We start from the raw sequence: 24,216 nt of genomic DNA on the forward strand, positions 1-24,216 counted from the left end.
TGGGTGTGGCCTTCCTAGAAGTCAGTCAACCTGCTGACTGCAGACATCACAAAGCTAGACTCAATCCCTGAAACCTGACCCCTCGTCTCATTTGAATGGCTTCTCCTCAATAAAAGGGTTCAGCAAGTGCTCGATCTCTCTCTTTCTGTGGACCCTTAAGGTCAGAGGACCTCAAAGAAAAGAGTATCCTTGTCTCTTGTGTGGTTATTTCGCACAGCCCAGTTCACTTGGAGTAACCCTGAGTGTTTTAGTCGAGAGGAAAGCGACAAGAAAATACTCTTCTTTTCTGCTCTGTTGGAGATTCTACCCAAGTTTGACCAGATGTTCTTCATAGGCCCACTCAGAGAGAAACATGGACTTCTGATGCCAGCAAAGATGAAGTGAGCCGACCATAGCCCATGACTCCAATTATAAATAAAAAAAAATTCTGCATATAATACAAAAAGCCAAACTCTAGGAATGAAACTAATATAAAAACTAAACTCCAGGAACAAATCAATTAGAGGCAATGGGACCTGACCCAAAGGAGGGTGAATCATGGAACTATTCATAACATCTTCAGGAGAAAGCTCTTATTTCTATTTAGGAGACAGAGTAAAGGGTCCTTGTGTACCAGAGAGTATGGAGAAAGTCCTTGGGTTTTGTCTCTTATTTCATTTCTTTTCTCACCCAGCCTAGCCCTAAGGCCAACACAGTGTCATCTGCACTGCCAAGAACACAGGCAAGAACAGATAACCTGAATCAACCTAAATCTATTAAAGAAATGGGATTAGGGGCTGGGGATGTAGATCAATGATAGAGTACCTGCCTAGCAGGTATAAGGCCCTGGGTTTGGTTCCTGGCATTGTGTGAAAAAAAAAAAAAAAAGAAAGAAAGAAAAATAAAGAAATTAGTAATTTAAAATCTTCCAACAAAATAAAACTTCAAGCCCAGATTATTCACTGGTGAATTCTACCAAACTATTATGGATTGAATTTGGTCCCAAAAATTCATATGTTAATGGACTGGGGTTGTGGCTCAGTGGTAGAGCACTTGCCTGGTATGTGTGAGGCACTGGGTTTGATTCTCAGTACCACATATAAATAAATAAAAGTCCATTGACAACTAAAAAATATTTTTTTAAAAAATTCATATCTTGACACTCTAACACCTGATACCTAAGAATGTGACTATTTTTGGAGACAGGTCCTTATGTTAAAATGACCTTTTGGGGTGGCCTTAATCCAATCCTTGTAAATCCCTAACCCAACCTGACTGGTGCCTTTCGAGGGCACATCTAAAGACACATCAGGGGCACATGCACAAAGGGATGACCCTGCAAAGGAAAGTAGTCATTGGCAAGCCAAGAAGAGAGTCCTTAAAGGAACCCAACCCTGCTGGCACCTTGATCTTGGACTCATAGTCTCAGAACTATGGGAAATAAGTTTCCCTTCACCTCCCTCTCTGTGGCACTTTTCTATGGCAGCCTTACCAGATGAATATATAAACAGTGAAAAGAAAATTCTACAAAATCTCATCCAGAAAATAGAAGGAATACCTCCCAGCTCATTTTGTGAGACCAATATTGCTTTTCTTAATTATAAGAAAATTAACTATAGACCCATATTCCTTATAAGCATAGGGGCAAGAAAGTCTTCAACAAAATATTAGCAAATGGAATCCAGCAGTAATATAATATAATCACAGATGGCAACTTCCTTACTCTCAAGAAAGGTATCGACAAAAAATGACAGTTAACATGTTTAGAATAGGTTGTCGACTCTCAGCACTCCATGCAACCTCATACTGGGGATCCTGGTCCATGCATCAAGAAAGAAATAGAAGGCACATGCTCTGGAAAGGTAAAAGTAAAACCATGTCCACTGACATAATCATTCACATGGAAAATTCATGGTTCATGCGGTGGCACACACCTGTAATCCCAGCCACTTGGGATGCTGAGGCAGAAGGATTGCAAGTTCAGGGCCAGTCTCAGCAATTTAATAAGACCCTCTCTCAAAATAAAAGATTTTAAAAAGGACTGAGGAGATGGCTCAGTGGTAAAGCACTCCTGGGTTCAATTATCAGGGTTTTTTAAAAAAGAAAATGCATGCAATATACAAAAGCTTTTGGAATAAGTGGGTTTAGAGAGTTGTGGGTTCTGAGATTAATATACAAATATCAGTTATATTTCTAGAGGCCAACAATAAAAATTTACCAGTATCATTGATAATAGCAGCAAAAATGGAATACGGAAATATAAAACTATGCATAGGAGATATATGCTGAAAATTATAAAACATTGATTAAAAAAATCAAAGGAGGTATAAACAAATGAAAATATATCAAGTTGCATGGATTGCACAATGTGATATTGTTAATGTGTCAGTTCCTCCCAAATAAAAACTAGGGCTTATTCTGCAAATATATGTTATAGCATTGACCTATAGATTCAATGTAGTAACATTAAAAATACTAGGATTTTTTTTTCAGTCATCAACAAGCCATTTCAAAAATTTCTGTGGAAAGGCAAATAAATTAGACTAAACAGTTTTGAAGTTGGAAGATATACACTATTTAAGATTCACTATGAATCTCCAACAATCAACACAGTTGTGGAATTGATAAAAGGATAGACATACAGAGAAAAATAGAGGGTTCAAAAAAAACTCACACAAATATATTTGATTGGTTTTTGACAAAAATGCAAAGGCAGTTCTACAGGGAAAAGAATCTTTTCAACAAAGATGAGCTGTATCTCAGTGGTAGAACACTTACCTAGCATGTGTGAGGCCCTAGGTTTGATCCCAAGTATTATGGTTTGGATCTGAGATGTCCCTCAAAAGCTCATGTGTGAGACAGTGTAAGAGGTTTAGAGGTGAAATTATTGAATCATAATAGCCTTAATCCAATCAGTGAATTAATCCCTTGATTGGGATTAATTGAGTGGTAGCTGAAGGTGGGTAGGGTGTGGCTGGGATGGGTCCCTGGGGTATAAATGTTGATTCTGGTGAGTAGAGTCTCTCTCTGCTTCCTGATCATCCTGTGAGCTGCTTCCCTCCACTGCACTCCTCCTCCATGATATTCTGCCCCAAGAAATAGAGCCAGCTGTCCATGAACTGAGACCTCTGAAACCATGAGCCCTTAAATAAACTTTTCCTCCCTAAAATTGTTCTTCTTAGGTCTTTTAGTCACAGTTGCAAAAAAGCTAAGATACCCAGCATGACAACAAAAAATTATATACAGATATATGCAATGACATAAAAAGTCAACGTATACCTCACAACTTGTGCGAAATTTAACTCACTTTATCATATACATAATATAAAAATATAAGTTTCTAAGAAAAAAATAAGAAAATCTTTGTAGGTCTGACTAAGAGTCCATCCAGAAAAGAGAAATAATGAATACATTAGACTTTAAAAAATTCCAAACTTTTTACCGTGAACAGGAGAATTAAAAGATAAGCCACACAGACTGATAGAAGATATATGAAGAGCACATGCCTGACATACAACTTACCTTTACAGGATAAAGAGAAACAAAAACCCTTGGGCTGTGGTTCTGGCTCAGTGGTAGAGCACTGGCCTAGCACACGTGAGGCACTAGGTTCGATCCCCGGCTCCACACAAAAATAAACAAACAAATAAAGGTATTGTGTCCCTCTACAACTAAAAAAATATTTTAAAATAACAAAAAACGAGAGCCTGACTTAACAATGGGTAAAAGATTTGAGTAGCCACCTCACCAAAGATGGAAAATAAAAATGCTCCATTACCATTAGTCAATAGAGAAATGCATATTCAAACGACAATGAAAGACCACTATACACCTATTAGAACTTTTTAAATAACTGACAATACCAATTACTGATGAGGATGCAGAGCCACTGGAACTCCCACACACTGCTGATGTAAATGCCAGATGTCAGTCACTCTGGAAACCAGGTCGGCAGCTTCTTATAATGTTAACCATACACTTACCAACCAGCAATCCTATCCTAGGCATTTACCCAAGAGAAACGAGAGATGTTCACAGAAAAGCCTGCATGTGGAAGTTTTTAGCAGCCGCAGTCACCCAATACTGGAAACAACCTAAATGTCTTCCAACTGGTGAATGGAAAAATGAAACCATGGTTCCTGCACACAAGCACTTCTCAGCAATAAAAGGAGTGAACTATCCACACATACAATGTGGACGAAACTCAAGTGCATTATGCTCAGAAGAGAAGCCCAGCTAAAAAAAATGCAGCCTACTGTAGGACTTCATTCATGTCATACTCTGGAAGGACAAAACTGTAGTGATGAAGAAGAGGCCAGCAGTTACTATGAGCTTGGGCTAAGAAGGGTTGGTTGGGTTGATTTACAAAGGCAGTACCCAGCTTTCTTCAGTGTACAACAGTAAATGAACAGATATTCCTACCCTTGGTTAGTTTTGTCTGCTTGGGTAGGTAGTGTCTCAGGAGTGGAAATGAGGACTAAGATGGTTCAAATCCCCTTCCACAACCCTTCTGCCCGCTGCCCCAAAAGTCTGATCTCTATTCGACCATCCATAGCCAAACTGCATGAAAGGAACATCCACTCAGTCTCCGAGACCTACAATCCCCCTCAGTCCTCACATCACCACATCTTGATTCTTCTCCCTCTGTACAAACTGCCTTCCCTCTAGGTCACCAAAGTTGCATGGTTACTTCTCGGCCCTCCTCTTACAGACTGCTTGACAGCTTTGTGTTCGTTGACCTCTCATTCTTATCCTTCTTAAATCCCGGACCTCTGACTCTCTGGGTTTTCCTTCCATCTCTCTCACTGCTCCTTGACAAACACTACCCACCCACAAGGCTCTCCTTTTCTCTCTAAACCCTTTCTCTTGGAAATTGCAGTCCTACACAGTTTTAATTGGAATTTCATGGATGGTGAGCCCCCAAGGTGTATCTTCTACTCAGAGAAGAGCTCAGGTCTCCAGACCTAAAAATCCAACAATGGATTCAAGATCACAGATGGATACCTTAAAGAACCTGACTCAATATGTCCAAAACTCAAATTCCCCTACCAAACCTGTCCTATGCAAGTTTTTAGTGTTGGTGCTGACACCTGGTCTACATTGTCATCACCTCTGACCATCTCTCCTTTATTATCAAAGACCAAACCACCATTAACACCCATTGACTGTTTCCTGTAATTTTATATTCAAAATGGGTGCTGAGCAATATTCGATGAACTTTCTCATGCCAGAAGCAGGGCTTAGTCACCCTTGATGTGGTTTCAGTTCTCCACCTCTTCCAGTTCTTTGATGTAGCCAATCCAGATCCCTGCCTTATTCAACTGCCTCCTGGTGACCATTCCCTAGGGGATAGCCAGATACTACCTACTCAACTCCTCCACTAACTCCCAGTCCTCATGGACTTTAGTGAGGAATGTTCCTCTCTCAGTCACAGTGTATCTCCCTAGAACTTGTATCTGCTTGCTCTAAACCTGCCAATTAGAGCTCCCTGGGAGAACCTGCTTGGTAATGTCCTGGACACAGTGAAGGCCCTGTCCACAGCTACTCCATCTTCTCTCTGGCTCCCCACTTGCTGGTTGAGCACAAATGTCCCAGCCAATTGGAGTGATTTGTCCTCTTCTCCGGGGATCTACCTAGGCAATAAACTCTTGTTGAGTTGCTTCCTCTGTATCTCCCTGGACAGATAAACCTGCATCTAACTTCTTTCCTGGCCCAGGCTCTTGGCAGAGGCTAGCTCTCTTGGTAGGAATAAACTGGACACTGACCAGACAAGAGGCACAAGGAAATCTGCCAGGATAAACAAGTTTCCCCTGAAAGGAACACCCAGTCATGGGGTGGACACTTGGGCAGTAGACCCTCCCCCAAGACAGGAAGTATCCAATAAAAGCACATTATGAACATCCACCATCACAGCCCTGGGGCCCCATGGGGGCAGGGCCAGAGTTAAGGGCCACTGTCCAGAGAGAGCTCTCAAAACTAAACGACAAAAAGTTATACCCCATGTATTTGTATCAAAATGTGCTTTGTCATTATAACTAAAAAGAACAAATTTTAAAATTTCTAAAGATTAAATTAGGAAAAATATTTCTAAATATTGCTCAAATTTTCCCACTTCTCTCCATCCCCCTTGTTTCTAACCTGGTCCAACATCTACCAGGTGCTCTGTAACCCCCACTAGCTCTTCTCACTGCAGTGCAGGGATTTTCTGCAACCCAGTTTTCCTGCTTGTCAGTTTTATCTTTTCAACATGCAAACTTGATGTCCTACTGCTGTTAGGACAAAGACTAGATCCTCTCCAGGGTCTATCAAGCCCTGCACAACCAGGCTCCTGCCAGAACTCTTACCCATCCTTCCCACTAACTCACTTCCTCTCTTTGCTCCAAGCACATGCTCTCTTCCACAGTTCCAGGCACCCTGCCACCCAGGCCCTTTGCACGGATTCCTCTCCTTCTCTGGATTGCTACCCCCAACACACACACACACACACACACACACACACACACACACACACACACACACACTTTAACTAGGCTGCCTCTTCACCCACCAGATCTTAAGTGTAGGTTCATTAGAAAAGGATTTCTTCACCTTCAAATCCAGATTCCCTGCTTATTTTCTTCTTTTCTCAGAGCACTGATTTCCACTTAAAATTATATAGTCGTTACCAATCACCAACATTAGGATTATAAGCTCTATGACACCAGGGCCTTTGTATTTTGTTAAACACTGAAACTCTGGTGTCAAACACAGTAGCTATCTCAGAGTAGATACTCAAAAGTGTGCTAGTGAGTAGACTCAGCAATTCTACAAACAGGTACGATGCTTCACATCATCACTATTTGTAATGGTATTGGGACCAATCTGACAACCCATCAGGAGGGGACTTGATTATATATATTTCCATATGAATATAATGGAATATTATACAGTCATTTAAGGCAACTTCATATGTATCAATATGCTAAGATCTTCAAAATCTATTTGAGTACAGCAAGGTATATGTAAAGTAAAGCAAGTGTGCATGGCATGCTGCCAGAGAATAATGTATTTGGCTTATTTGTTGGATAATAACATTGAATGTTTACATAATAAACTAATTCTGGAAGGTGGCAGAGAAACTCTACTGGACACCACTCTATACTTTCAGATTTGAACCCTTGTGACTGTTTATAGTTCAATTAACATATTTCTTTAAAAAGTTCTCCTTTTAATGGAACCACCTTTTGACCCAGCAATCCCTCTCCTCGGTCTATACCTAAGGGACTTAAAAACAGCATACTACAGGGACACAACCACATCAATGTTTATTGTAGCACAATTCACAATAGCTAAACTGTGGAACCAACCTAGAGGCCCTTCAGTAGATGAATGGATAAAGAAAATGTGGTATATATACACAGTGGAATATTACTCAGCATTAAAAGAATAAAATCATGGAATTTGCAGGTAAATGAACAGAGCTGGAGAATATAATGCTAAGTGAAGTTAGTCAATCCCAAAAAACTAAATGCTGAATGTTTTTTCTGATATAAGGAGGCTGTTTCATAGTGGGGTTGGGAGGGGGAGCATAGGAAGATTAGATGAACTCTAGATAGGGTAGAGGGAGGCGAAGGGAAGGGGCAAGGGGGTAAAAAAGATGGTGGAATGAGATGGACATCATTACCCCAAGTACATGTATGAAGATACAAATGGTGTGAATATACTTTTATACAACCAGAGGTATGAAAAATTATGCTCTGTATTTGTAATATGAATTGTAATGCATTCTACTGCCATTATAACAAATTGGAATAAAAAAATTTTTAAAAAGTGGTGCTCCTTTCTAGAAGCCATTAAATGCTGTTGAATAAAAGAAACGATGCACAAAGCCCTCTTATCCATTCCTATCTCCCATGCGTATCCCCATCCCTGTTCTTGCAATGAATCACAAGTTTTAGGACCCCTAAAAGCAGAAAGCTTTTTATAATTTTTAAATGTCATTTTTAAAGTAACACTTTAAGATGATCAGTTTACAGTAATAAACTGTCACTCTTCACAGTTTAAAAAAAAAAGTACTTTCAAATGTGTGTTCTAATTAGACACAACAACCTTAGAAAGTTTATATAACTAGTTTTTCCATTTTATAGATAAGAAAACTGAAGTTGAGAAATTAGGGGACCTGCCTAAGGTCATTTCACTGGAGACAGCAAAGTCAATCTAGATCTTCTGATTAAGAGTTCACATTCCTTCTAAGGCAGCTTAGAGAAGCAAGCTCCTCCATCATGCTTCCAAAAAAGGAAAAGAGAACACGATGGCAGCATGACCTTCACCGATTTTATTTCAATCTCATGGCATTTTATGACAGACTATGTAAGTAAGGGTCAGGCTAGGTCCTGGTCCTAGGGGACAGTACTGGCAGAGAAAGAAAAATATCCAACTTCTGTTTTGACTGTTAGACTCAACCAGCAGGAGAAAAGAGGAAGGAAAAATGTCCTTGGCTAGTGTGGAGAGAATCCTGCCAGGAAACGCTCCCATGTGCCAAGGACATCCCCCAAGCCCCATTAACACTATGACACCGAACCAGAGAGGCACTGAGCATTTGGTAACACTACTGACTTCTTGGCAACTTTTGAAAGCAAGATTGTGTTTCTATTCACTGAGGGGTGGGTGGGATATGTGAAGATGGAGAGGCACTGGAAAGGAACCAGAGTGTGGGAGGGTTTTGCTCCCGAGGACCGAGTAGTACGGTGCCCGGGGTGTGCAACGCAAAAATTTTCCCTATGTAAGATTTTCCTCCTGTTCCATCGCTTCACCTCCAGATCTACTCTCCAGTCCCAGATTCACATGCTCCTCCAAGATCAAGACAGGGAGAACTATCAGTAAAGGGAATGAAATGTGTCCTTTGCAACTGGAGTCTGGAGCACTATAACAAGTTTTAATGCGAGAGTTTGGGGGCTAATCAAGTATTTTCAGAATGAAATCTGATCTCTTGACAAATGGATTGTTATCAAGGGTATAGCTATATAAGCAAAGCTCTCACGCAATGCAAGGCCAAAGGGCCAGGCCTAAAAAGATGGAGGCTGAAGAGAAGTTTAGACAACAACAGCATCCACAATGGGAAGCTCGAGCTTGCTAACATGCCTTCAGGGTTTGCAGCCCCAGATACGCTGCAAGAAAGGCATTGGTGCAGAGTTCAGGACCATTTGCAACTGCTTTCAGAACACGTGAAGGCTTAGTGTGCTCTGATGAACAAGTCTCCTAACACCTATTCCCCTTGGAATAAAAAGGAACTGAACAGCAGTTTTGATCCCTTCTAAGCTTCAGGGGAAAATATAGATTGTTCCTAAGATTACATGATACATTTAGCCTGGGTAGGATAGATAACGTGGTGTTCACCTTCCCAAGGAAGAAGACATTTTAGCTTTTTTTCATTTTTTTTTAAAGAAGAGAGCAAGTAATTATCAGTAATTCTACATCTAACTCTTCAAGCAGCCATTCTCAACAGTTAATCACTCCAGACTATGCAAAAATATCCCCAGGAACATCACAAAATAATCTTTAAAGTGTTTAATTTTAGCTTCCAGTTAAATTTTAAAATGAGCTAATTACATTAACTCTTATGTGATCCCTTTTGATATGGGCAAAACATAAAAATGGAAGCAGTCAAAGGTCTGGAAAGTTCAGGGTGCCTCCAATTTAACTGCCCAGCAGCCCAGCACTCTGGAACAATTATATTCCTCCCATGAGATATTGACTCTTCCTCCATTATGTTGCTCTCCCACACTTTGTTATCAAAGAGACCAGGGCCACTAATGAGAAAGGGAAAGGAATTCTCCCCAACATCAACATCCGATCAGCAGAAATAGCTCTGTCTTCACACTGAAACAATTCTCCATGGTCCTATTGTCCTTCCCCCCCCCCAAATGATGGAAAAATCTAATTCCAAAGAAATGTTAATGGCTTCATTATGTGACCATAAAGCGAACAAGTTATAATTCGAGAGTTTGAGGGCTAATCAAGTATTTTCAGAATAATATCTGATCTCTTGACAAATCTATTGTTATCAAGAGTCTAGCTATATAAGCAAAGCTCTCACGCAATGCAGAGCCAAAGGGCCAGGCCTAAAAAGATTGTGTTTGGAACATATTAGGTGTGACTCAGGGTTGGGATACTCAGGCTTAGCCTTGGAGCATGCAATTCACTACAGAGTGACCAACGGTCAAGCTTAAGAAGGGAAAAAGAAAACAGGTGGAACCATGGTGGGGACAAAATATAGGACAAGCTTTCAGAAAAGTCAGGCAAAGCCCGGAAGGGATGTTAGAAGAATCTAGATTGTTGTCAATATGGTAGAGGAGTTGAGGAAGGAAACACTTGATACTGGGAAAGAATAAATATCTTCCGTTGACTGGATGTACACTGCGCATCACACTAGCAGCTTCTGTACTAGAGTATAAAGAAGATCTCTGGGGGCAGGGTGCCTGGGTAGGAGATAAGGTTTGGCAGAACGAGGCAGCTATGCAGGCTGGGCCATCAGACAAGAGAAGTCACTTCCTACATGGTTGGCAAGAAGGTTGTCACCTAATGTATGCAAGTTGATTTCTAATCTGTGAAAAAAAGCTCCTTATTCCACATGAGGCCCACATCAGTACTTTCTCCAGCAGTCTGACACAATGCCCTGACATCACCTTTGATGGGGACTGGGAGTGATGGGCCACTACTCCATAGTTAAACTGACCTGGCCCACTCTCCACCCAACTCTGGTGTGGGATTGCCTTATTTTGGAAAAATAATAATCCTCAAATGTCCCCAAAACTGGTATTTGGCCAAACTGGAAGATCCTTTTATATTTTTATACCCCCGAAATCGTGATCCTTCATTATACAATCACAATGGTCACCCTATAAATCTTAGCAAGCATCATTTAAAAAAAATCAAAAACGGGGGCTGGGGATGTGGCTCAAGCGGTAGCCTGGCATGCGTGCGGCCCAGGTTCGATCCTCAGCACCACATACAAACAAAGATGTTGTGTCCGCTGAGAACTAAAAAATAAATATTAAAAAATTCTCCCCTCCCTCTCTCTCTCTCTCCCCCTCTCTCCCCCTCTCTCTCTCTCTCTCTCTCTCTCTCTCTCTCTCCTCTCTCACTCTCTCTTTAAAAAAAAAAAAATCAAAAACATGGGGTTTGTGCCAGGGATGCAAGGTTGGTTCAACTTGTGAAAATCAATAAATGTAATTCATCACATCAACAGACTTAAAGATAAGAATCATATGACCATCTCAATAGATGCAGAAAAAGCATTTGCCAAAATACAGCACTGCTTCATGTTCAAAACATTAGAAAAACTAGGGATAATAGGAACTTCTCTCAACATTGTGAAAGCTATCTATGCTAAGCCCAAGGCCAATATCACTCTGAATGGAGAAAACTTTTTAAAAGCATTTCCTCTAAAAGAAGGAATAAGACAGGGATGCCCTCTTTCACCACTTTTATTTAACATAGTCCTTGAAACTCTAGCCAGAGCAATTAGACAGATGAAAGTGATTAAAAGGGATAAGAATAGGAAAAAAAGAACTCAAACTATCACTATTTGCCAATGACATAATTCTATACTTAGAGGATCCAAAAAATTCCACCAAAAGACTTCTAGAACTAATAAATGAATTCAGCAAAGTAGAAGGATATAAAATCAACACCCATAAATCAAATGCATTTCTATACATCAGTGACAAATCCTCTGAAAGAGAAATTAGGAATAACTACTCCATTTACAATAGTCTCAAAAAAATAAAATACTTAGTCATCAACTTAATGAAAGAGGTGAAAGACCTCAACAATGAAAACTACAAACACTAAAAAAAGAAATTAAAGACCTTAGAAGATGGAAAGATCTCCCTTGTTCTTGGATAGGCAGAATTAATATTGTCAAAATGACCATATTACCAAAAGCACTATACAGATTTAATGCAATTCCAATCAAAACCCCAACGATATCCCTCATTGGAACAGAAAAAGCAAACATGAAGTACATCTGGGAAAATAAGAGACCCAGAATAGCCAAAACAATCCTCAGCAAGAAGAGTGAAGCAGACCTTAAACTATGCTACAGAACAATAGTAACAAAGACGGCATGGTATTGGCATCAAAATAGACTTGTAGACCAATGGTACAGAAAAGAGGACATAGAGACAAACCCACATAAATGCAGTTATCTCATACTAGACAAAGGCAACAAAAACATACATTGGAGAAAAGATAGCCTCTTCAACAAATAGTCTGGGAGAACTGAAATTCTATATGCAGCAAAATGAAACTAAACCCTTCTTTCTCACCATGCACAAAATTCAACTCAAAGTGGATCAAGGATCTAGGAATTAATCCAGAGGCCCTATTCCTAACAGAGGAAAAAGTAGGCCCAAATCTTCATCATGTCAGATTAGACCCTGACTTCCTTAACAAGACTTCGAAAGCATAAGAAATAAAATCTAGAATCAATAAATGGGATGGATTCAAACTAAAAAGTTTCTTGCTCAGCAAAAGAAATAATCAATGAGGTGAACAGAGAGCCTACATTTTGGGAGCATAGTTTTGCCACATGCACAGATAGAGCACTAATCTCCAGGATATATAAAAGAACTCAAAAAACTTAACACCAAAAAAACAAACAACCTAATCAATAAATGGGCTAAGGAGCTGAACAGAAACTTCTCAGAAGGAGAGAGAACAATCAACACATATATAAAAAAATGTTCAACATCTCTAGTAATTAGAGAAATGCAAATCAAAACTATTCTATCTCACTCCAGTCAGAACGGCAGTTATCAAGAATACAAGCAACAATAAGTATTGGCAAGGAAGTAGAGGGAAAAAGCATACTTATACATTGTTGGTGGGACTGCAAATTGGTGCAGCCAATTTGGAAAGCAGTATGGAGATCCTTAGAAAACGTGGAATGGAATCATCATTTGACCCAGCTATTACACTCCTAAGTCCTTTTAAGTCAAAGGACTTTAAAGCAGCATACTACAGGGATGCAGCTACATCAATGTTTATAGCATCTCATTCCACAATAGTTAAACTGTGGAACCAACCTAGATGCCCTTAAATAGATGAATGGATAAAGAAACTGTGGTATATATACACAATGGAATATTACTCAGCATTAAAAGTGAATAAAATTATGGCATTTGCAGGTAAATGGATGGACTTGGAGAGTATCATGCTAAGTGAAGTTAACCAATCCCAGAAAAACTAAGGTCAAATGTTTTCTCTGATAAGTCAATGCTGATCAATAATTGGGGTGGGGGGTAACATGGGAGGAATGGGGGAACTTTGGATAGGGCAGAGAGAAGGAAAGGGAGGGAGAATGAGGGTAGGAAAGATGGTGGAATGAGATGGACATTATTACCCTAAGTGCATGTATGAAAACACGAATGGAATGACTATTTTGTATACAACCAAAGAAATGAAAAATTGTGCTCCATGTGGGTACTATGAATTGAAATGCATTCTGCTGTCATGTATAACAAATTAGAATAAATAAATTTTAAAAATAAAAAAAAAATCACAGAAGTGTTAGCTATGATTGTTGTTTAGTTTCATCTCCTTAAGGAGTTTTTCTTCCCTTCAAAGATAACTCCTTAGGACTGGGGTTGTGGCTCAGTGGTAGAGTGCTTGCCTAGCATGTGTGAGGCACTGGGTTTGATTCTCAGCATCACATATAAATAAATAAAAGTCCATCAACAACTAATAAAATATTTTTGAAAAAAGACAACTACTTAGAACCCTAGACTGTCAATAACAACAGTCATAATGACTTATGTGTATTGAACACTTTTTAAGCACATTGTCAAGGTATTTACACATTTACATTTTTATATATTTAAATCATATGGGGCCAGTCCTATCATATAAATGCTACCATTCTCTCCCTTTTGCAGAAGGGGAAACTGAGGCACAGTGTGCCAACCCTCCTCCCATCTCGTTTCCACACTTTGAGGAAAGCCCCTTATCAAACAGCAAAAGCCTTAGGAATCCAAAGTTCATAAGCAGTGTTTCCTGACATGGGAAGGAAACAGAAGAGGATGGGGGCTTTGGTCCAGATTTTGGAACAGGACCCTTAACTCCTTTGGTTACAAAATTCATACAAGATAGGGCTATCCTGCTATTTCACTACATGGCACAGGGTTCAGCCAATTCTTACCCTATTGTCTTCCTGGATCTCCCAGTCACTGGAGAAAGTCACTAGCTGCTGCCCTTGGGAACAGTTAGAGAACTGGAAAAGGCTGGAAAACATCCTCCTGTTTTCCTGTGTATCTGGAAAGATGGCATCTTGGAAATTGACTCCATGAGGCAAGAGGTTATAATTTTCATCCATCCTAATAGAGAAGAGAAAAAAGGCAGAGATATACACATGACCACTGGGGACATACCAACTTTAATCAAGAGTCATCAAGAATGTGAGGGTTGTTATGGTTTGGATATGAGGTATTCCCCAAAAGCTCATATGTGAGACAAGGCAAAAAGGTTCAGAGGAGAAATGATTGGGTTGTAAGAGTCTTAACCCAATCAATGAATTAATCCCCTTATAGGGATTAACTGAGTGGTAACTGAAGTGGTTGGTGTGGCTTCAGGAGGAGGGAATTAGGGCATACAGCTTTGGGGTATATATTTTGTTTTTCTGGAAAATAGAGTCTCTCTACTTTCTAATCACCATGATGTGAGATGCATTCCTCCACCGCCCTCTCCCACTGAGAACCAAGCTCTAAAAACTATTCAACAACTCTGATGTTCAGCCTCTCCTCAAGCCCTGAAGAATGAAGCTGGCCTTCTATGGACTAAAACCTCTGGAACCATGAGCCCTCAAACTTTTCTTCCTCTACAATTGTTCTGGTCAGATCTTTTAGTCACAGAGGCAAAATAGCTAACCAAAACAAGGGTCTTGCCAATTTCATTGTGATGTCTGGCATGGCTCTCATGAAGCAGTTACAACTTCTAATTGTTTTCTCTGTCTCTCACTATTTGGGTTTATTCTTAAGGTTTTCAAAAGAATGAGTTTGGCCAAAGGAGGCAGGAAAGTGTGTGCATACATCTGTTTGTCTCTGTGTATGCCAGGGGCCTTCCTCCTCCTGGATCTCCTTTCCTGGTGAGAGGCCAGTCATAATGACATGGACTCAAGACCCGACACGTTTCAATTTCTCTAAGCTTCAGTATTCCCATCTGTTCAAACAGGATTATAATAGTGCCTACTTTCCTGGTGGTGTGGCAAGGATTGCACTAGAAAATACAATAAAGCACTTGGAGCAGAGTGAAGGTAACATAAATAAATATATTTACATGTATAATAAATATATTTATCAGTGAGTCATTTAACAGAGCCTTGTAGAAAGCACTTGCTGGAAAGATTAAGTCGTGAAAAAGAAAAACGATATGAATTACAATCTGAGCAAAAGCAGGCAGGATAACCTCCCCAGTGAGTCTCCTCTGCCACTCCCCCTTCTAGAGTCTGTTCCCATCTAGTGGATCCCAGAATAACAAAAGAGGAAAGATTTGTATGCAGTTGTCGACACACTTCAGGGCAAGACAGCCCTGTAAAATGAGAATCTGTCAGACTACTGTTTTGTATGTCTGCCCTAACTTTTTGTAGATATGTAAGAGCAAAAGATGAAAGAGTTGGCTGACCACCGGAGCCAGTGGACAAAACTGCATTTCATGATTTAAAAAACTGGAAACAATAATGTCTGCTCAAGTACTTGGGCTCACCCCCCACTCTTGGAAAATAAAGGAGTTGAATAGTTTTTAGAGCTTGGTTCTCAGTATTTTTCCTAAATAAAAACATGAAAAACCTAAGTTTCTCTGTATCAGAAAGGGCATTCTCTCAGTCCTCACAGACTTTATTTAGAAACTAGACTTTCCTGGCAATTATAAAAAAAGAAAAAAGAAAAAAGAAAAAACTTATCTAGCTAAACCACTCAAGCCAACACAAAGCAGGACATGTGTTCTAAACTTGGATATTCTGGCTTCAATATGGAAAACACGTGTTGCCATCAGCTTATGAACGTCCCTCTGTGGAACTGTTTTCCTTCTGAGAAAGAATGTGAGTTAAAAAATGGATCTGCAAATCCAGGCAGAGTCATGCCACCTCAGACTGGGGAGGCTGGAACTGTCATTGATCAGAGACAACTTTGCATCAATTCACTTCACTATCTTGAAATACAGGTAGATTTCATTTGGATGTTTCTCTCAGATGTTCTATATCACTCTTAATTCAACTGCAGTTAATCAATGGATTTAGGGTTCCATCTGCTGTTCTGCATTTCAAATTTCGGTAGAATTTATAGTCAATAAGACTTGACTGAACTCTTGGGTAGAGCATTCCATCCTGACCACAGGCCAATTGCTTGGATGGTCACAGACCACAGGAGGTCGAGAATCACTGGAAACTATCTGCAGCCTCTTTTCAAAACATTGTTACCCAGGGTCTGAACCCTAGCAGGCCCTCCCATCAAACCTTTGCTGTTTTAGATAACCAAGTGGTGATGGGAGACAGTGCATTCTTGCACTGAAGTCAATGGAAGGGGTTGGCGGGGAGAGAATGAAGATTGGCTAAGCAACTTCTCTTCACTTCAACTTCACTGGTGCTTTGCAGGCATTACTGTGTTTTAGTACCAACCGGCCTTGCTTCTCACTTTATGCAAGCGAAGTTGTGGAAGTTCTTGAGAAATAACCGGCTCAAATATCAGTCAGGCAGAAGGGCAGAGCCCGGATCCCAATGACTGAGTGGAAAGACTGTTTTTCTGCCCATCCTAATCTACTCCTACCCTATTTGAAGCCAGTTTAAAAGATGAGTCAAATGGATTGTTGGAGAACACTTTTGACCCTGTGCCTGAAACACGGGCTCTGTGTACCTTAACTCCGAAATCATCTGCGTTTTTAAAAGAGTCTTAGGCAGGGGGGTGCCAGGATCTTTGCGGAGAAGTCCGACGGACCAGGAGAGAATAAAGAAGCCTGAAGCGGAGGGCCCTAGGGCATAGTCTGGTTTGGCACGGACAGGACCCCTGGGGTTCCCCCACCTGGCTGCAGGAAACTCTCACCTACAGGCAGAGGAGGCGGTGGCGACGGCGGTGCCGGGCTCACCTGAGGAAGAAGAAATAGGAGTAGTCCTGGACCACGGTGTGGGAGTGGCAGGAGAAGTAGCCCAGGCCGGTGAGGTTGAGCCTGGAGCCGGCGGGCACCTCCAGCATGCTGCCCCACGCCTGGTCGCACAGCATCTCGACCTCGGCCGAGTAGAAGAGCCCCCCCTGGCCGGCGTGGTACTGCCAGGGCAGGTAGTTGTAGAGGCCGGGCTCCTCCGGGTGCAGCGCCAGCACCTTGGCGTACACGATGGTCTCGGCCAGCTCCGCGCGGCAGCCCTCGCTCAGGGGCCTCCAGTCGGAGGGCAGCTGGCAGGCGCGGGCGGGCGCGGGGCGGCCGGCCAGGCAGAGCGCGGCGAGCAGCAGCGGGCGCAGCATGCCGGCGGGCGGGCGGGCGGGCGGGAGGGAGGGCGCGCTAGCCGGGGCTCATGGCCCGACCCTCCGGGCGGGCGCAGGGGGCGGCGGGGCGGCCTGGCTCTCGGCTGCTCGGGGGAGCTCTGGAGCCGCTCTCCCTGCCGCCGGGCTCGCGGTGTCCCGCCAGCACCCGCCAGGCTTTAAAAGGGTCGCGGGGCCGGGCGGGACGGGCGCCCGCCTCCAGCCCTGCCCCCTGCGGCGGAGGCGGGGAGGGGGCGGCGGCCGCGCGGGATGGGCAGGCGGGGCGGGCGGGGCGGGCGGGGCGGGCGGGGCGGGCGGGACCCGGGAGCCCTGGTGGCCCTAGGACGGGGTCCGGACGCCGCAGCCCTCCTCTAGCGCCCCGCTTGGACTGGGTCAGGGCTTGCCAGGTGTAACGAGTTCCAAACGCGGCCCCTTAGAACAATTGCTATTTACTTGCAGGATTACTCTGCATCAAAACTTTTTTATATAGTTCATTTAGAATCAAAATACGTAGCAATCGAATTTGATTTTTATCATCCCAGAGTTTTTAGTGTAGGCTAATAAACTTTTTAAAAGATTCTTTTTCATTCAGCTTCTGAATCTTTTTTTTTTTTTTTTTGTAGGGGATTGAACTCAGGGTCACTCAATGGCTGAGCCATAGCCACAGCCCTATTTTGTATTTTATTTAGACACAGGGTCTCACTGAGTGGCTTAGCGCCTTGCTTTGGCTGAGGCTGGCTTTGAACTTGGATCCTCCTGCCTCAGCCTCCTGGCTGCTAGGATTACAGGCGTGGACTACTGCACCTGACTTGAATCTGATTATTTTTTAATGGTGATCTTCAGAAAGCCTTGATAAGAGATTCTGAATACTCTACACCTGAGAAATAAATTCTGGAGTAAATTCGAGACAGCTGATTGTGAGTCAATGAGCGATTTGGTGCAGACCCAAACTCAACAATATACTCCCTACGCTGACTTTATTATACCTAATGTAGTAAGAAGAAACAATAGTGCTTACTTATAAAAAATGAATATTATATTTTATATCCTTGTAGCATGCATATCACACACACACTTATATATTCATATACATTATACATCTATCATACCTATTGTATGTGTACATGAGCTTCATTAGCAAATTTGTTTTCAAGTGGAGGACTCTGTTCTGCAAGCAACGTATTAATTTGGATCTCTGCGTGTTTCAGCTTTAAACCCCAGTAGCATTTCTCTGTGAGTTCCTGGGAAAATCTGGAAGAAGGAGAGAGTGTATATAGAAATGGGAGTGAAAATTCAAAGGCTGGCCTTACCTCCCCAGGACCCCAGTCTTCTTCCTCAGAGTCCTATACCTGCAGTCAGGATGCTTCCGTTGAATGGTTGAATGGTTGAATGGTGAATGGTTGCTGTGGACATGGGTTTTGAAAAGCAAGTCTTGGGGTAAAAAAGCTCTGGAGTAGGAGGGGCTGGAGGGTCTCAGGAAGAAAAGGGAACAGAAGAAATCAGAGGGAAAGCTTAGAGTGTCCTCAGACATTGAAGGATCAAGACTCTAGGCTCTCCTATCAAGCTTTTCCGGGACTCAAGGGGCACACTACTCACTGGTCAGTGACCCAATCTACTAAACTCTTAGTCTCACCCATGTTGTGATGGACCCAAAAGCAGGATGAAGTAAGAGTGAGCTCTTCAAAGACAGTGAATCCCTGAAAGTTTTGTAGGAAAAACTTACTGAATATTTAAATTATAAAATTTCATAATGTTATTATGTCAGTCACCTAGGGCTACCATAACTAAATACTGCACACTGGGTGGCTAAAACAACAGATGTTTATTTCTTCCTGTTCTGGAGAATAAAGTTCAAGATCAAGAAGCCAACTTGATGTCCATGAGGCATCTCTTTCTGGCGTGTAAATGGCCATCTTCTTGCACATCCTCACAGCAAGAAGTAGCCTTTCTTCTGTGTACTATGCAGAGACAGATCTCTGGTGCCTCTTCCTTTCTGATAAGGTCATCAGTTCAGTGGATTAGGGTCCCACCTTTATGAATTCATTTAACTTCAGTTATCTCCATAAAGTCTTATTTCCAAATGTATTCAGTTGGAGTGAGGTTTAGAACTTTAACATATGAATGGGGAAGTTGGGGGAGGGCACAATTCAGCCCTTAACAGTTGTTTAGCAGGTGTTCTGCAGGTTTGCTAGAGAAAGAAACAGGATGTAAAATGATTTGTTTTGCTGGAGAGCAGACTTAGTAAGCATTGCCAACTCATGATATTACCAATTGCTTATGTTTATTCATCGCTTGGTATAGGCCAAGTACAGTTGCAAGGACTTTACATATGTTATCTTAATTAATCCTCCAAACAATTCCAAAGGAAATACTACTATATGTTCATTTTGCAGATAAGGAAACTTAGGCACAGAGAGGTTAAATGACTTAACCAAAGCTAGAAAGTGAGCCAGGATTCAAACCCCAGCCATTTAAGAACTCCAAAATGAGAATAGGGAGAAAGATAGGAAATGTCTTAGAGTTACAAGTTGGCCCTTTGTTTAGGATGCTTATAGAATATATGATTAGTAATAAGCTTGGAATATTCCCTAGTGGAAGCTGGAAAAGTGACCTAATATTAATGTTATATTATTCAGGAGCCCTGCTCTATTTCAGCCCTGCATTATCATAGAGAGAGACAGGACAGTTTTTAAGGAAAAAACAAAACAAAAACCCTCTTCTTTTTAATTGCATCTTCAAGTGCCTCAGAGGTCTGGAAAAGATTTGTCTACTTCTACGGACCTTAATACCTTGACTTCTCTTTCCATTTAGACAAGCAAATAAATAAAAAGCAGTGCATGTGCTGTGTTCTCTCTTCTTGGATAAACTTAACAAAACCAAAATTCTTCCAGTACTCTCCAGAATGTATTTTCCAGAGCCCTTTCCAGAGATTGTCCTTCTTGTGGATTCTGAGGAGATATCAGTCATGTCTTCCTTCTCTGTAAGAGCAAGCAGAAGACCTCAATGACTGGAAGGGAGCCACTGGTGTGTCCCCTAGTGAGCAATTCCTCTTCCAAGACTAAGACCTTCCAATACGCAGAGCTCAAGGTCACCAGAATAGAAAATGAAAATTCCATGAATGAATTATTGGATTTAATCATGAATCAAGCCACTTGCACCCCTTGGTTCCAAGACTCATCTATTCTGGTTATGAGATGCATAATATCATATATTGTTTTCTGTTTCAAAGAATAGACAGTATCTTTTAAGGCAGCACCTCATGATTTCAGGGTGTTGCCTGCCAAGTGACACTCTAACAGAATCTTTCCTAAGCCTTTACACCTTTCCAAAATGTACCAATTGCTTCCATGTGATGTAGCATGTGGTGTAGGACCAATCAATTCTGGGCCATGAGCCCTCTGTACTTCATGGCTTTGAAAGAAGATCCTTTGGGAATCACTAATCAGAAGGGATGCCATGGGGAATTCCATGATGGCGGATAATGTGGTTGGTGAATCCACAGATGACACTACTACAAGAAGCATTATGGGCAGAGAAGCAAACCCATATGCAGAAGGCATCTATTCCAGCCAGCAAGATAAAAGTGGTTTGATATAATCAACCTGCCACCAGGTGGCTTGCTGTTTTCCCAGGTGAATGGGGCCATGTCTATACTGATTTCTTGTTGACACTTGGTAGGCCCTCAGCAGTACTGTTAGCCAGGCCAGCCTTGGTAAGTGGAAGCCCATGTGGTTGCCAATGAACAGCTTGTCTCCCTCCCACCATGGCCATTCTGTTCATGGGTTCACTGAACAAACACTAGGGACTGACCAGCACCCCAGAGTGTGTGCTTCTCCTACCCAGTTACTAAGAACCTCCTCTCCACTGAATGCTCTTTGATCATCATTCACATGAGATGCAAATGTCTTCACAATCTGTGACCATTCTGAGAGGTCCATTTATATCCCTCTTGCCCATATATCCTTGTCACCAATTTTATCCTGGCCTGTATACTCCTTGATTCCAAGACTCTTATTCTGGCTGTGAGATGGATAACTAAATGTATGCCTTGGAGTTCCACCCAGGGAGAATTTTCCTTCACCAATATTCTTTAGGATCATCCCTGAGTGGGACCTAGTAGAAGACTATGTAATACAGAATGAGCAGTAAAATAGCCTGGAGCTATTTATTTCTTAGCCAATTGGTCTTTTATGATTTGGATTCAGTTTGTATCCCAAGGATACATACACTGGTCCCCGATGCTCCCCTAGTATTAAGAAGTGGTGGAACCTTTAAGAACTGGGCCTTATTGAGAAATAACTAAGCCATTGAAGACATCACTGTTGGAAGGAATATATGCTGGTCTTGTGGACTGAGTTAGTTCTTGTGAGAATGAGTTGTACTAAAAGAGCCAGACTGTTCCCCACCCTTGGTCTCTAGTCTCATCTCACCATGTGATTTTTTTCACCTTTCTCACAGGCTCTTTCCATGATGCCACCTGTTATTAGACCCTCACCAGAGACTGACCGGATAGGGCTGCCCACTTGAACTTTTAGTTTCCAAAACTATAAACTAATTCATCTTCCTCTTTTCTTCATAAAATTCTTAGCCTCTGGTATTTTGTTGTATCAACAGAGAAGGATTTGATCCATTGTCATAAGGAATATCTCCAAAAGACCATTGACCAAAGGAGGGAGAAGGGGCAATGTGCCTTCAGAATCATGGGAAACTAACTTGTACTTTCTGGACCTTCCAAAGCCCAGGCCCTAATATACCATTTCCATTTAATTATGGACCATTGTTTTACTCACAGAGCTTTCTGGCTGGGTATGTCAGGTAAAACCTAGTTCATAATGAAAAGTTCAGTTCACATGTTCCCCCACATGGGTAGGCATTCAATCTCTACCAAGGCTAATGTTAAGAGAGAAGCTATTTTTTTCCAAGGGAAAATAGTCATGTCCATGACAAGGCATAGATTTGCCTGGTTCAGCCAGGCATGGTGGTATATGCTTGTAATCTCAGCCACTTGCTAGACTGGGGTAGGATTGCAGGCTAAGGCCAGTCTGGGCAACTTAGTGAACCCTGTCTCAAAATAAAATTTTAAAAGGGCTAACCTGTCTATGCCTTTGGGAAAAGGTGGGGAGCTGGGGTGTGGCTCAGTAGAAGAGCACTTTGCTAGCATGTTGAGGACCTAGATTTAATCCTAGAGGCTGGTGCTTATCTGGTCATTGTTTGCAAGAGACTCCATACATAGACATGTACATAGACGCTCTGTGATAGACACTTTGCTGCAGATCCTTCTGTTGTTCATTTCTGTTCATCAGCAGCTTTACAGGCAACTTTACAGGTATATGTTGCCCCACAAGACAAAGGCTAACCACGAATTTTTCCTCTTTTTCCATTGTAGGTGGTCCAAAGAGCAAGCACTTTACTTTCACCTTGGATAAGTGATAATTGAACACTGAGAAGCTTCATTGATGTGGCAGAACCTTGAATTTTTATGGGGCTTATCTCCCTCCTATCTTCTGTTCTACATATATCTTACTAAGGTCTCGAAAGAACCTGATACTTTATGAACTTCATGTCCATTCACCATAATGTCATCAATGTGGGGGCCCATGTATGTTTTGTGAAATATCCAGGTCATCAAGGTCTCTGGTGGCAGAGAGCAGGAGCCTGGTGCAAGACTACGAAAGTATATTGTTAACCCTGACAAGTAAGAGCAAACTGTTTCTGGTAGTCTTTACACATCAGTATGAGGGAAAGTTAGGTAGGTAACTGCAAAGTGCATGCAAAAGGACATGCTGATTTTCTCTAGGAAAGACACTTCATCTGGGACAGTGTGTGAAATTTTAGTCACCATCTCATCAAGGTTACAGTAGACCTCATTCATTTTTTAAGATACACACAACTTTTGAATGGGCCCAGAAATCCAAGGAGCTTGATGAGGGCATGTGATATCACCACCTGCATTTCCTTCAGATCTTTGATGTCAGCATTAATTTTTGCCATCCCCCCCCCCCCAGAGATAAAGATTGCTTACGATTTACTCTGTCGGTAGGAATAAAACTGTAGAGGCTTCTGCTTAGTCCTTTCTACAATAATGGCTACCACTCATGGGTCAGAGAGCAAATGTCAGGATTTGTTAGTTGTTAATCGTGTCTATTGCAAATCACCTCTTCATAAGCTGGGGAAATAACCACTAGGTGAATTTCTGGATCAATGTACTCCCACATGGGTCTGATTTGTACTAAAATACATGTTTTGTCTGAATAGGATTAACATCTTACTTTGACTTTGGGGCTACAGTGGTACTTGGGTCCTTCTGAGATTAGTGTCCATTCACAGCCAGTTTACAGTCATCCTCAAAGGACCTGGGTACTTTCTTTTTCCAACACACAGAACTTTTAGTAGATCAACCCAGGAGCCTCTGGAGAAGTCTTGAAGGAAAATTTATGATGTGTACTTTGGTGATGGTGCAAGTCCTTCCCCAGGGACACCGGACCGACCCTTTGATCTAAATGGCCTTGTGTCTGTGATTTACTTATGTCCGGAAACCCAAGAAGAGGCTCAAACTCTCCCCTGTGGCCACTTGGATCAGGTTTTCAGCTACCAGACATCGTTTCTCCTATAACACACAGATCAGGCATTCCTCTGGGAATGTCCATACATTTGATTTAGAGGACATCATGACCCCAGGATCCACTGGCAAAGATGTCTGCCAGTCAAAACATTCTGAATGCCAGCACGACCCTCCCACTCTTCATGGTAGACT

At 41.8% G+C, this 24,216-nt stretch overlaps 1 protein-coding gene across 2 annotated transcripts in view; it reads right to left on the reverse strand.

The window, feature by feature from the left end:
- Ccdc3 (coiled-coil domain containing 3) overlaps positions 1-17,667 on the reverse strand; it is a 105,288-nt gene extending 87,621 nt beyond the window's left edge. Inside the window, exons 1-2 of one of the 2 annotated variants that reach the window (XM_005320269.4) lie at positions 17,092-17,667; positions 14,159-14,333 (exon numbers count right to left, since the gene is read on the reverse strand). In XM_005320269.4, coding sequence (XP_005320326.3) covers positions 14,159-14,333; positions 17,092-17,465 — 549 coding nt within the window. In that variant the 5' untranslated portion in view covers positions 17,466-17,667. Of the gene's footprint in view, positions 1-14,158; positions 14,334-17,048 lie in introns of both variants that reach the window. The other variant, XM_078023264.1, reaches the window with a different exon arrangement.
- Between the last annotated feature and the right edge of the window lie 6,549 nt (positions 17,668-24,216).

This window comes from Ictidomys tridecemlineatus, chromosome 10 (assembly GCF_052094955.1).
Source record: "Ictidomys tridecemlineatus isolate mIctTri1 chromosome 10, mIctTri1.hap1, whole genome shotgun sequence".
In the NCBI taxonomy this organism is placed as follows: Eukaryota; Metazoa; Chordata; class Mammalia; order Rodentia; family Sciuridae; genus Ictidomys; species Ictidomys tridecemlineatus.